Here is a 13146-nt window from a genome sequence, read left to right on the forward strand (position 1 = left end):
TAAAATCCAAGCTATGTAAATATTTATGTTTAATATTAATTGTAATTTATAAATAAAAAATATCATATATACATACACTATATATATACATGTATGTGTATATATATGACTATGTGTAATTATGTTTAAGCTAGAATTGAGAACAACTTCAAACTTAGGTTGACATATGCCTGAAGACTATATTTTTATAATTTGTCGCAGCAGTTGATTCGTTTTTAATCAAATTCATAAGCAACTACATTATATACATACATGCAACTACAATACACATACATTTACATAACATATACATTTTACTGTGTAATTTTTCGTAAACCTAAGCTCTTTTTATTTCCCTAATTCTAAGTTTATCATCCCACACAATCCACAAATAAGAAAAAAAAAAAAAACATCTCTAGCATACACATAATATAGCGCATAAAATTAATTGTAATTCGCATATAAAAAATTGATTTAAATGCATAAAACTGTTGATAAAAGAAAACAAAAACAAACACACAAATATGCACTGCAACAAAAAAATATAAATGTTAATTGAGAAACTAAATTGCAATTTAAAAAGAAAACAAATATTATATAGAGATGAGGAACAAAATTAAAAAAAAGTAAAACATAAATCATTTTGCTCCTAGATGCACTCAAAATTAACCAATAAACATTATTACAAATAAATTGAAAAAAAAAAATCAAAAATAATAATAATAGACCTATATTTACGGGGGTATTCTGAAAAAGGTTATTAATTCTTTAGATAGGTAAGGGAAAATGCGTTTAAATTTAACAAAATGTATTTTATTTTTAACTATAACAAAGTTTTTAGTATTTACAAAGGCATTGTAAATGTGCCGACCACTATAGAAACAATTGTGGACACCTCTGCCATGGCCCCGTTGCCCGTATCGCCACACATAAGAGTTTTCGATATACAGGGAATCTCTTTGTAGCCCCATTTAATTAGTTTGTCAATCTGCTCGCGCGTAATGGGATGATCGTACATGCGTGTATTCATGGCCGGTGCAAAGAACAGTGGCTTCTCCAAATCCCAAGCACGAACCACGCACAACATCAGATTATCACAAATACCCTGTCATAAAATGTATTTGATAATAATGTTTACCTAATGTTTAATGAAAGATAGGTTCATCTTACGCTGGCTATTTTGGCTAGAGAATTGGCACTGAGGGGTGCAATTAACATAATGTCGGCCCACTTGCCTAGGTCAATGTGCAGTACCGGATCGCCGCGTTTATTCCAAGTGAGCCACTCGTCTCGGTTATGTAAAATGGGCACATGCTCCGGCACCTCCTCCAATTCAAAAAAATGCTTCGCATGCTCCGTTATGATGACTTTAATCTGGTTAAAATATTTGCAGTTAGTGAAGGGAAAGAGTGGAAGCATAGCACGTCTTACATTAAATTTGTAGGGCAGCTTGTCGTCGCTGAATTCGGATATCATTTGCACCATCTTAATGGTGGCCACGCTGCCTGTGGCTGCAATTAAAAGATTGCGTTCCGGCTTCATTGCTTTTGTTGCTGCTCTTTCACTGTCGGTTGCTCCTTTTCCGGAAAGCCCAGTTTCGCCCATTCTGTTTTTTCCATAAGATTGTTTTCCATGCGACAGCCCAAATACTCTTTAGCTTCTGCCCGGCACTTGGAGTTGTCGTTGTCGTTGCGGCGTAAGCAACTGGCGTAAATTAAGAAATGCTTCTTACACAAGCTCTCGTGATCTAACGGAAAGCTGCCCTTCTCTGGCGCTGTCGGTATGAACTTCTTTTGATTGTAAATCTGTGAAGTCATTTGAGTATCGTGCTTATCTTAAAGCCTTCATAAACGATTGTGAGGAAATTATGAAATAGATAAAAGGTAAATATAGAGCCAGTAAAACCTATGAACTTTGGTGGGCTGCCAGATTTTAAAAATTGTAATAAAAGTGGCAGCACGGTAAGAACAGCTGCTGATATATTATTATTTTTATTAAAGTTTATTGTTAAGGAAAACCCTATAGCTATAGCTATATATAGCTTGAATATTCAGAATAATTATGATATTATCAAATTAAATATAAACGCCATTTGTATATTGTTAGTATTGTTTATATTCAAAGTCTGGTAGAAAACCCATTGAGACGATGTAATAAAGGGGCTTTAATTATTAATTGAATGGAATATTAATATAAATGCATTTACGAATAAAGTAAATAGATGAAAAAGTTATTTTTAAATTAAAAAATATGTCCGCCATTTAAATTGTCAAATATCTGTTTACACTTTGAAAAGTCTGGCAGCGCTGTACACGAAGCCGGCAGAATGCAGTGGCTTAAATTGTTAATTTATTTTATTTCAATACTAATATTAAATACAAATGCCGAATTTGAGCGCGATCCCAATGGGTACATTGCCTACTGTCCCTGTATGGGTAAGGTTAACTAGAACTTCTTGGTTATTTGTTTAATTTAATTTATTGTTTGGCCTTTTCAGGACGCTTTGGTAACCAGGCGGACCATTTCTTAGGCTCGCTAGCCTTCGCTCAGGCTCTAAATCGCACGTTAATTCTGCCACCATGGGTGGAATATCGCAAAGGTGAAATGCGCTCTCGGCAGGTGCCTTTTGACACATATTTCGAGGTGGAGCCGCTGCAGGAGTTTCATCGCGTAATCCTTATGTCTGACTTTATGGAACACCTGGCCGATGAAGTGTGGCCTGCCAACGAGCGCATTGCCTTCTGTTATATGGAACGCAAAAGCTTGCAACAAGAGAAAAATAATCCAGATGAACCGAATTGTCACGCCAAGGATGGCAATCCCTTTGGTCCATTCTGGGATACATATAGTATTGATTTTGTGGGCTCGGAGTTTTATGGCCCGCTACACTTCGATGTGCGTCATAGTTCGATAGCAACCAAGTGGCAAGAAAACTATAAAGCTGATAAGTGGCCCGTTTTAGCGTTCACCGGCGCACCGGCAAGCTTTCCCGTGCAGCTCGAGAATCGTGAATTGCAAAGGTACTTAGTATGGAGCCCGAAGTATCGAGAAGCCGCTCGAGAATTTATACGTACGGTTCTTCCTCGTGGCGCATTTATTGGACTGCATTTGCGAAATGGCATCGATTGGGTGCGCGCCTGTGAGCACATTAAGGATAGCCAGCAGCTCTTCGCATCGCCTCAGTGCCTTGGCTATAAGAACGAACGTGGTGAGCTCTACCAAGAGCTCTGTATGCCCACGAAAGAGTCAATTATCAGACAGCTAAAGCGAACGATTAAAAATGTGCGCCAATCGCAGCCGAAGAATGAGGTGAAGTCCGTATTTGTGGCATCCGATTCGAACCATATGATAGCAGAGCTAACGAATGCGCTCTCTCGTATGGATATCAGTGTACATAAGCTGCCAGAGGATGACCCTTATTTGGATTTGGCCATACTAGGACAATCGAACCACTTCATAGGCAACTGCATCTCTTCGTATAGTGCATTTGTCAAACGGGAAAGGGATACGCACGGATTTCCATCGTATTTTTGGTCGTTTCCAAAAGAAAAGGAGCGTCAGCAATCGAAGCCTCATGAGGAGCTATAAATGCCGTGACAATTTCTGACAAATCTCTCAAAAAGAGAAGGATATATGCATATATATCGCCAGCACTTAGTGTTAAGCTAGAAAGTATTCAGAACATTTGAATCTTGAGAATAGTCTGACAAATATTCTCGTATATGCTACAATTAATTAGTCTATGATTTTGATTTTACTTAGAAATTTATTCAAGCTTGGGTTTTCACGCATTCCTCAAAATAATTTATATCATGTAAAACTTTATACCAGCGCTCGTATTTTATTTGATCTTGGATATCGGTTGTCTCTAATGTATCAGCTTTTGCGAGCGTGCCAGATCCAATTGTGCAGATGATACATTTGTTAATCCCTCGCGTACAGAGCTGAGGTTCTCCTTCCAGGCCTGCAACAGATCGCGCAGCTGTTCCCACTGTGGTGCACCAAAGGTGCGATGCATTGTCGATGAGATGTGAACCTTGCGATTGGCCTGATCGAGACGTGCACGCACAAGCTTTGTCTTCAGCACTTCTATGACAAACGGTTCCACTTCATCCTCGTTAATTTGCAATTCCTTGGTCAGTGTGTCGAATGTCATCTCGGGGTAGCTTTCGGCCAGCTGCATGAATGTCAACAGCCGCATTTTCTTCATATTCTGCTCGTGATTCAAGCCTTGGGAGTTGACAAACTCTTTGTGATCCTCATAGAACTGCACATATGAGGGCAGCTTGTCCGAGACAAAGATGGACAGCAAATCGTGTATTAGATCACCTTCCAAAAAGCGAACAGGCTTCAGCGATAGCAAGGGGTCGAGCAGGAATGTATTGGGATCGGCCAGGGCAGTAACAATGCACTTCATAGCATCCTCACGAGCAACGCACGCATTGTCTGCCGTATATGTGCCCAATAGCTCAATCATCACCTTTGAAGACAGCTCCAAGTTGGTATCCTTGGTCACGTCGTGCAATAGACGATACAACTTTTGCATCTGCTCACTGGAAGGCGGGCAGTTAGCGAACTGCGACTTCAATTGATCGACGCCAGTGAAGACTTCCAGCACCTGATCACACTGCTTGGCAACTTGCACCAAATGATAGTAAACATGGTAGCGCAAGGGGGATGCTGTGTCCAGATTGTTGAATAACCGCCAAAGCGATTGCAGGCAAACCTTCGCCAGCGGCTGGTTGGGCGCCTTAGTCATCTTTTCGCAATAGGCCAGCACGATGTTCTCGCCACGATCCAGCGGTATCTAAAGGTTGAAGATTTAATGATATATATTCAAAATCAATCATATACTTCATACATACCGTTATCATAATGGATACAATGCTATTCAGTATGCCATCAATTTGGGCTGGTTCGCCGTCTTTGAAGCAAACTTCACATACACCAATTATCTTGTGTAAATCATCCTCGACGCCTTTGTTCGATTTCTCCGACGAGATTTCTGCACCCAGCTTCTTAAAATACTTGCGCAGCTCTTGCACCTTTAGGGAAGACAAACAAAAATATTTTAATTTATATATTTATGGCTTGTTTTTGCACATAACCTCACTTTAAAGGGTAGCGCCGCATATACAATACGTTAAATTATAATTGGAATATTACCTGCTCGTCCAAAGACAGGTCTATAAACACCGGATGCGAAGTCATCGTTTTTCAGAATGCTGTATTATTTATTTTTAGCAGAAGAATAAACAATTTTGCACGCACACGTCGTCGTCGTCGCTGAATTGACAACTCGAAAGGAAAGGGCAAAACAATAATAGAGTTGCCACACTGTGCAAAAATAGTCGATATTGATAGGCATAACAATAACGATAATTAAATTTCGAGATATTTGTTAATTTACCGGGCTGAAAATGGAAGACTTGGACGACGACTCGTTCGATGATGTTTTGGCTTGCATGGATATACCCACAGCGCCAAAGCAAACTAAAATACAAGCGGCGACTGAAACAGCAACTACTAGCAGCTCCACCGCTACAACCAGCACCGGCACAGTTAAGGCACCACCATCAAATCCTCATAGTGTTTTGGTTCACACCAAGCAGCGCGGTAATCCAATACTAAAATCCATTTTAAATGTGCCTCTGGAGTATAGGGATGATATAATACCGGACTATGTGGTGGGCCGCACTTCCTGTGTACTGTTCCTATCGCTTAAATATCACAATCTCAATCCGGATTACATATGCCAACGTCTTAAAGCACTGGGCAAATTATATGAGCTCCGCGTACTGCTGGTCCAGGTGGACACACCGGAGCCCCATAATGCGCTAAAAAGCTTAACGCGCATTTCCCTGCTAGCCGATTTAACAATGATGTTGGCCTGGAATGCCGACGAGGCGGGCAAAATAATAGAAACTTACAAACAATTCGAGAAACGTTCCCCAGACTTGATTATGGAGCGTGTGGAGTCTAATCCTCATCAGAAGGTGTGTAACGCTCTTAGGGTCTTTAAAATGATTTTAAAATTTCATATACTTCATAGCTTGTAGCGGCGTTGACCAACATTAAGCCGGTGAACAAAACAGATGCTGTGACCTTGTTGCAAATCTTTGGGAATCTTGAGAACCTTATTAATGCTAGCGAGGAGCGCCTATCCCAGGTCATGGGTTTGGGGCCGCGCAAGGCAAAAAAATTGTACAAAACACTGCACGAACCATTTCTTAGCAAATAAGCCAAGTTATTTATTACAATATATCCATTACTTATATTATACACAAAGACCTTAGTACTATTCCTGCAGCTTCCATATTTTAATGGTGCCGTCGTCACTGCAGGAGATTAGCTGCCCGACATTTACCGGATTCCACTCAACGGCATTCACATCCTGTTCATGGGCACTCTCCTCTGAAGTTAACAGTTCAAAGCTGGGTGCATCTCGCTTCGAATCGCTGCTCTCCTTAAAAATGCGTATAGCATCATCACCGCACGCGCTAGCTATCAGACCCGTCAGCTTGCACCAGGACACATCGTAGATGGCACGTGTGTGCATGCCGGACAGGGTGCACACACACTTCCACACAGTCGTCTTATCGGGCGTTGCAATGCCGGCCTCATTGCCTGGATGATAGGCACGCCAGATCTTAAGTGTTGCATCATCGCTGCAAGAGACCAAGCGCTCGCCATCGGCATCGAAGTCAATGCTCCAAACGGTACTCGTATGCGAGCTAAGCGTAGCCGTACAATCCCAATCGCTGTCTAGTGCACTCTCGGCATACATTTTGATTGTGTTATCATACGAAGCGGAGGCAAGGATTTCCTTAGTCGGATGCCACACTACACGCTTTACATCCTGCGAGTGGGCATTAAGTACTGCGGCGCATTCGAATTCATCATCGCCAGCCACTTCCCAGATCCAGACAGATTTATCACGTGAACAAGTAGCCAAAAGGCCACCACTGCGTGACCAACTGACACTCTTCACCTCGTTCTCGTGTCCCTCCAGCGTTGCAGTGCATTCGTGTTTGGACCAAATGGCTGTAGTGGCATCAAAGCTAGCCGACGCCAGATACTCACCACACGGAGACCAGCGTACCTCACGTATGGTACGCTTATGTCCATCCGATAGTATCGTCTTCGTTGTCCATGTATTCCCAGATAGAGACCAAATTCTGATGGCTTTGTCTTCGCCACAAGAAGCGAAACTGTTTCCTTTTGGATGCCATGCAACGCCCCAAATACGGCCTTTGTGACCTTGCAGTGTATGCTCTAGAATAAGGCGACCCATAATACAATTCTTCTATATATATTTGATTATATATGATGGCTTAATTGATAACACTGCATGCGTACAGGTCCAAAAAACAGATGATGGTCAACTGTTCAGTTTCGAACTAGTTCGATCGATATTAGTATAAACAAAAATTGAATTTCTAAGTTAGCAGCCTGGCAACGCTCATTTCTTATCACTGACATTATCGATAGTTGCAGTAAACCGATAGCAATTTACAGTAAACCGTGGGAAAACAGTTTTTGCAGCTAAAACAATTTTTTCTAAGGCGAATACAACTCAACACTAACTAAGCTGGCTTAATTATTATACTAGGCAGCTAAGTTAACGGTGCTCAGTGTACCCACAAAAGTAGTGCATTGTGCATAGAGGCGAAATCATTTTTCGCTTTCTGATAAGACAATGAACGGTCTAATTGTATTCAATAGCGCTAACGATGTTGCTTATCAGAACTTAAATGGACCACTTACAGAAAAAATATGCAGCATTGCAACAGCACAAGGTCTGTTGTCAACGCCTGGGGCTCCACTGGACAGCAATGTATTGCTGCAGATATTCAGTCCGATTATTAGCTCCCAGCGAATTATGCATTGTCAATTTGATAATGCATATGCGAGTTTTCAGTGCGAAAATGGCTTCAATTTGACCTTTGGCGAGCTGTTGGGATTTACATTCTTGAAAATTGGCCAAGTAGAGATTGAGCAATTGATGCGGCAACTGGCTGTGGCTATGACGCTGACCCGTTACTGTTATGGTGCCAATTTATTTGGCTCACAAGCTGGCGCAATGCAGCAGGAGCTGCTGACGCAGTGCATCAACTGCTATGAATCGCAGCTATGGCAGGAGGACCAGCAAGAGCAACAAGCCTATTTGCTGGAGGCATTGCCCAAGTTGCTTATCAACACTGAATTAAAGCGAACAGTGCACGTCACACTAGATGCATTGTTGGAGCAGCTGCGTCAAACTGGAGGACAGCAACGGACACACGCTCTACTGCTCGTCTCCAACAAGCTGGTGGCTTTGAATAGCACACGCCAAGCGTTGCCCCTGGCACCGGCTGATCTACTCTTCCTGGCCATCCTATCCCGTGCACTACAATCCCAGAGATCTCAACGAGCTGTAGCTGTCTTTCTGCAAGGGGTCACCCACGATGTCAATTCGGGTTGTGTGCCCTGCATTGTGCACCTATCCCGTCTGCACGGTCATCAAGTGTTGCTGCAGCTCATCGAGTACGGCCACATGCCCTTGACCAGCTCCATTTATGACACTTTCTTTGTACTCCAGAAGATTGTCGCTGTGCAGCAGCAGGGCGATGCCGATGCACTGAAGCCCGCCTACGAGAGTCTCGAATCTTTTGTCAGCCAGACTTTGACGGCGCTCAAGCGACATCTGAAGCAAAAACACGAGGATTTGGAGAGCTGTGTGAAAAAGTTCACAGCCCGTTGGGAGAATCTACGCAAAATGTATGTGGAGTTTTTCAAGAGTTACGAGCGTGAGCTGCTCGTACGCATCGAATCAAATCTACCAGCCTTTGTGGAGGAGCTTAAGCAACTCTTTACGCTATCCTTGGCCAGTTGCGACATCGCCAGCAATCAGCAACTGGATCAACTAGCCGAATCGGCATCTGTTGTCGAGGCAAAGCTCTTGGAATTTGCCGAATTTCTAGCGGTTAAGGCAGCGCGTAACATCTCTATTGATGCGTATTTGGAAGACTTTCCTGGCCTGGTGCATTTCATGTACATAAATCGCAGCTCGGGGCAAATGCTGGCGCCTGACTTACGTCAGGGGCAGCCACAGCTGTTGCCTAAGTCCAAGCTCTGGCATATGGTGGAATTTACGCGCAACTATTTGAAGAAGGGTCAAACGACAGTCATGTGGAAGGATCGTACATTTCATTACTCGTATTTCCTGTGGTTCGAGGATTTATCGGGCAGCATATTGAAATGTTCCTTCGACTTGCAGCAGCATTTCCTCTCCACCGGGTTTGGCAATGTCAACGGAAATGGAGCTCATAAATCACCCCCAGAGCCTGGTTGCTTGCCTATGGACTACTACAGCGAACTGGCCGAGCTCTGTTTCCCAAAGCTGGCTGGCGGCAAGGTGCGCGTCTATGAATTGTATTGCATTCACTTGGGCCTCGTGACGGCCACCTGTGCCGTGGAGCATGCTCGCCGACTGGTAGCCACCATCAGCGATGTCGTTGGCGAGGGAACCTTCTAGATTTAGTTACACTCGATGTAATTTAGTGACTAGAATATTTATAAACCTATTTATTTTATAGTCTATAAACGTATTTTATAAATAATTTTAATCTATATTTATTACTGTGACATTCCAAAGACAAAAAGAAGACACTCGAAATGTTTCAATGTTAATTATATATGGTGAAAAAAAAGATCAGATCAGATGATTTATATATAAAATCAATGGAACTTATATTGGTTTCTTTAAATTCTTTTTATCTTGAATGTTAAAAGTTAAGTAAATGTGCAATAAAGCTGAAAACAATATGCAATATTAAATAAAGTAAATAAATAGCTAAAAACCAACCAAGTATAGTTTATAGTTTAGTTTAGTCGCAGTGACCATGGCGCACAATGCTGCGATTTCCTTATTAGAGTAGTTTTATAAATGATATAAACAACTAGTAATTAATGAAACAAATAGTTTATTATATAACAACATTATTTATTGCGTCGCTGTTGCCGTCGTCTCTGTTTGCATCTGCTGCCATTTCTCCTCGAAGAAAGATTTGCGTGCAGTCAGCGGCATTGATTTCTGGCGCAGCATATAGTTCTCATTGCCCATTGCCGTATAGGTATCATCTCCAATGAGATTTCGTAGTGCAATATTTTTCTTTAGATGCTTATCGTAATAACTAATGCCGGCGGCTACAAATTCTGGTCCAAGCGTGGCAAGTTTTTTGTCAATATCTGCATCGTCGGCTACCTGATTAAAGTCCTTCATAAATGACCAACTGCCCAAACCGAATAAGCCCAGAATGCTGTACATAACAAAGCGGATCTGCGAAGGCAAATTCAAAGGAATAATAACAATGTTATGAGGATAAGCCGCAAAACAACTTACACTGCCATGGCGCGCAAACAACTGAAGACGTAGATTCAAAAAGTGTCCAACTGTATAAACCATAAAGAAGCTTAAGCTGGGGAAAATTGAGTTCAGTAGAACGCGATGCGTTTGCAGTTGCAGAATCGCTTTGCACAGTCCAAAAACCTGTTCATCCTCGGTCAACACAATTGCTTGCTCTAACAGTTTACCACTTTCTGAGCTCCAATCGATTTGGCGATCTCGAAAGCGTATGTCCGCACGTTTGATCTCTCCAATACTGTTGTAGCCATAATTTACGGGTATTCCCAAAACAGCGCCAAAGCGAAATTTCGTTGTACCGGCTTGAAACAGATCGAAGCCGAACACGGTAAATGGCTTGACAAACTGCCGTTCATGCTTCTCCAATTGTAGTTTATCCATTGCCTGTTCTATACGTTGCAGAACTGCAGGCGGCACCTCACGTTCAGTGCCATTTCTATATAAATAAGAAGAATAATTGATGAACATGTGTCTCATGCTAGATTCACTTGCTCACCCACTGATAGCATTGCACAAAGTCGCGGTAATATTTCAGTCCAAATGTGTGTGGCACAAAGTTGGCCAAAAATAGACCGACCGTGGTTGTGCCCGCCGCATAGAAAACCACTTTACGTCCAGTTTCTGTCTTAAAAAAGGATAAAACTCCTCCGCCGGGTTTCTTTTGCATGTTTGCCTGTTTTATAATCACAACTTATCGACCAACCGCCACTGGAATTGATTCTAAGCATCGAGGTAGAGATGATACTCATAAATGAGGTACTTATCGATTGTTCGTTTAATTTTACCAAATTTATTGGCGCGGTCTTCGAATAATAGTTTAGTAACTGTTTACTTTTCTTTTTTATTCACATTACTCGACGTAAGATCAATTACAACTACATTATTTTTCGCAGCTTTGAGCCGCCACCAACGTCCCAAGCGATGTTCCTGACCAACAGCCACATAAAGCTTGCTGCCATCCGCATTGAAAGTGAGGGCATTTACAAAACCAGCAATTGGTATACTAAGAATCTGCTGCAATTTACGAGCATTTGGATTGCTTTGCCATAGTCGGACGCAGCCGTCGCAAGAGCCTAAAACAAAATTAAAGAATTATTTTTAATTCTAATAAATAGAAGTCATCAGTTCCACCTGTTGCTACTAAATCTGTATTGACGACTACGGCAATCGCTGTTATCCAGTTAGCTACATCGTTGTCGCCCTTTCCATGAGCCAATTGCGTTGTACTAATTGGTTTCTTCTTCAATGCACTCCACAGACTAACCGAACTGTCGTAAAATAGGCGTAATTAAGACGTTCTTCCTTTGTCTGAAATTTTATACTTACCCATCTACTCCGCCGGATACAAAATGTTCATCATTAATAAATTTAACGCACTCAATGCCATCCTTGTGCCCATTATAAATCAATTGCGATTCTTCTGTAATCTTCCAAATACGCAAAGAGCAATCCGAGCCGCCTGCAGTTATGGCCCGTTCGCGACTCAATGCATCGATGCTTGTAACAGCAGTTTGATGACCAAATCTGTAATAAAATGTTATTAGACAAAACTTTAAATTAGTTATAATTCACTTACAAGCTCTCAACGTATGCCATTTCATCCACGGACCAGATCTTAACGGAACGATCTTTTGCAGCAGAGTAAAGCTCGTGGGTGCCTTTGCGGAAGACGAGGCCCGTGACATTATCTCGATGACCCTTGAACGTTTGCATGTGCTTCATCTTCTGTGGGCACCAGATTTGTATATTGACTCCGCCCTCGGCTAATGCCATGTACTTCATGTCGCTTGACAGGCAAATGGAAATAATATGTGATCTCCGTTTCTTCGTGGTTTCGGGCTCCTCACGATGCGGCAGTACATCACCCTTTTCTAACACTTTACCACTCTCCGTGCACCATTTGAGCACATATTGCGACTTCGCCCCAGTGTACAGGTGCTTGCCATCCGCACTAAGGGAAAGGGCGCAGATTGGACTGTGGTGAAGCTTGTGCTTCAGTACATTTTTAATTGTACATGATTTAAGATCGGCGGCAATCGTGCGTCGAAGACGCCCCACACTATCCAAATACTCCGTCTGTAGGCGTTGTTCTACACTCTGGCTTAATTCTTGTTGCTCGGCACGCTCCGCTTCTTGTTTTTCAATCTCTGCTAGATATTCTTTCGCCAGTCTTAAGCGTTTATCCTGGGCCGTCTCTTGTTCTTCATCTTCGTCGGCGGAAAATGCCAAGGTATTTCCATTATATTCTTCATCATCATCACTTGCAATCTCCTCATCGTCCACCTTGGCTCGACGTTGCTTTTTGGGCCCAGGAACTGCGTTTTGTGTTTTCTTGCCCGGTTTGGCGTTGCCTTTTGCTTTTGTTGCATTAAGCTAAAATTATTTTTAATTAATTGCTGTATTCAATATTATATATCCTCATTTTCTTTTAATAGCTTACTTTTCGCTTTTTGTTGGCAGCCACCTTGGCGGCGCCTGGCTTAAGAAAAAACGATGAGGACATGTTATAAACTATATATTCTAAAATAAAATGTAAACGCTAAACTGGCCCACGTGCATAGTACAGCGCGCTTGGTATTTTTTAGTCCATATTGGACGCAACAGCTGACTGTTACGTGTAAAAAGGTGATGGCTATTTCATTATGCACCGATTGAGTTTCATAGCACCAATCTAAACACCCGCTCTTTGCTTCGATTTAAATTAAAAGTTTATCCCTTTTCTTATTCACTGTTAATTAAAAAGAAGTTTAGATATTTATATT

The 13146-nt window shown here is 41.9% G+C and overlaps 8 protein-coding genes across 8 annotated transcripts; 3 read left to right on the plus strand and 5 right to left on the minus strand.

Moving 5' to 3' along the window:
• Window positions 1-776: 776 nt before the first annotated feature.
• Ppcdc (phosphopantothenoylcysteine decarboxylase) lies at window positions 777-1902 on the minus strand. The gene is made up of 3 exons (XM_018106454.3): window positions 1411-1902; window positions 1150-1353; window positions 777-1084 (listed from the first exon to the last, which is right to left on the minus strand). The coding sequence occupies exons 1-3, from the start codon at window positions 1582-1584 to the stop codon at window positions 824-826; spliced, it is 639 nt and encodes a 212-aa protein (XP_017961943.1). The 5' UTR covers window positions 1585-1902; the 3' UTR covers window positions 777-823.
• A 344-nt stretch (window positions 1903-2246) lies between these two features.
• Window positions 2247-3804, plus strand: O-fut1 (O-fucosyltransferase 1). The gene is made up of 2 exons (XM_018106491.3): window positions 2247-2414; window positions 2477-3804. The coding sequence occupies exons 1-2, from the start codon at window positions 2306-2308 to the stop codon at window positions 3565-3567; spliced, it is 1200 nt and encodes a 399-aa protein (XP_017961980.1). The 5' UTR covers window positions 2247-2305; the 3' UTR covers window positions 3568-3804.
• On the minus strand, window positions 3726-5285 carry eIF3m (eukaryotic translation initiation factor 3 subunit m). Its single transcript, XM_018106492.3, has 3 exons — window positions 5146-5285; window positions 4845-5024; window positions 3726-4786 (listed from the first exon to the last, which is right to left on the minus strand). Exons 1-3 carry the CDS (start codon window positions 5188-5190, stop codon window positions 3848-3850), a joined length of 1164 nt encoding a protein of 387 aa, XP_017961981.1. The 5' UTR covers window positions 5191-5285; the 3' UTR covers window positions 3726-3847.
• A 105-nt stretch (window positions 5286-5390) lies between these two features.
• Window positions 5391-6267, plus strand: Ercc1 (DNA excision repair protein Ercc1). Its single transcript, XM_018106494.3, has 2 exons — window positions 5391-5975; window positions 6032-6267. The coding sequence occupies exons 1-2, from the start codon at window positions 5400-5402 to the stop codon at window positions 6218-6220; spliced, it is 765 nt and encodes a 254-aa protein (XP_017961983.1). The 5' UTR covers window positions 5391-5399; the 3' UTR covers window positions 6221-6267.
• On the minus strand, window positions 6201-7398 carry Ciao1 (cytosolic iron-sulfur assembly component 1). Its single transcript, XM_018106493.3, has one exon. It carries the CDS (start codon window positions 7271-7273, stop codon window positions 6278-6280), a length of 996 nt encoding a protein of 331 aa, XP_017961982.1. The 5' UTR covers window positions 7274-7398; the 3' UTR covers window positions 6201-6277.
• Window positions 7399-7467: 69 nt separating this feature from the next.
• HPS1 (Hermansky-Pudlak syndrome 1 protein) lies at window positions 7468-9626 on the plus strand. Its single transcript, XM_018106868.3, has one exon. The coding sequence runs from the start codon at window positions 7679-7681 to the stop codon at window positions 9494-9496; it is 1818 nt and encodes a 605-aa protein (XP_017962357.1). The 5' UTR covers window positions 7468-7678; the 3' UTR covers window positions 9497-9626.
• Window positions 9627-9927: 301 nt separating this feature from the next.
• LOC108655207 (transmembrane protein 177) lies at window positions 9928-11108 on the minus strand. Its single transcript, XM_018106944.3, has 3 exons — window positions 10885-11108; window positions 10364-10820; window positions 9928-10300 (listed from the first exon to the last, which is right to left on the minus strand). The coding sequence occupies exons 1-3, from the start codon at window positions 11049-11051 to the stop codon at window positions 9965-9967; spliced, it is 960 nt and encodes a 319-aa protein (XP_017962433.1). The 5' UTR covers window positions 11052-11108; the 3' UTR covers window positions 9928-9964.
• Window positions 11109-11200: 92 nt separating this feature from the next.
• On the minus strand, window positions 11201-12985 carry U3-55K (U3 small nuclear riboprotein factor 55K). Its single transcript, XM_018106929.3, has 5 exons — window positions 12825-12985; window positions 11961-12757; window positions 11711-11908; window positions 11516-11652; window positions 11201-11457 (listed from the first exon to the last, which is right to left on the minus strand). The coding sequence occupies exons 1-5, from the start codon at window positions 12885-12887 to the stop codon at window positions 11213-11215; spliced, it is 1440 nt and encodes a 479-aa protein (XP_017962418.1). The 5' UTR covers window positions 12888-12985; the 3' UTR covers window positions 11201-11212.
• Window positions 12986-13146: the final 161 nt, after the last annotated feature.

The sequence above is a fragment of the Drosophila navojoa genome, chromosome 5 (genome assembly GCF_054131105.1).
Source record: "Drosophila navojoa isolate 15081-1374.11 chromosome 5, UAZ_NAV_1.0, whole genome shotgun sequence".
Classification (NCBI taxonomy): domain Eukaryota; kingdom Metazoa; phylum Arthropoda; class Insecta; order Diptera; family Drosophilidae; genus Drosophila; species Drosophila navojoa.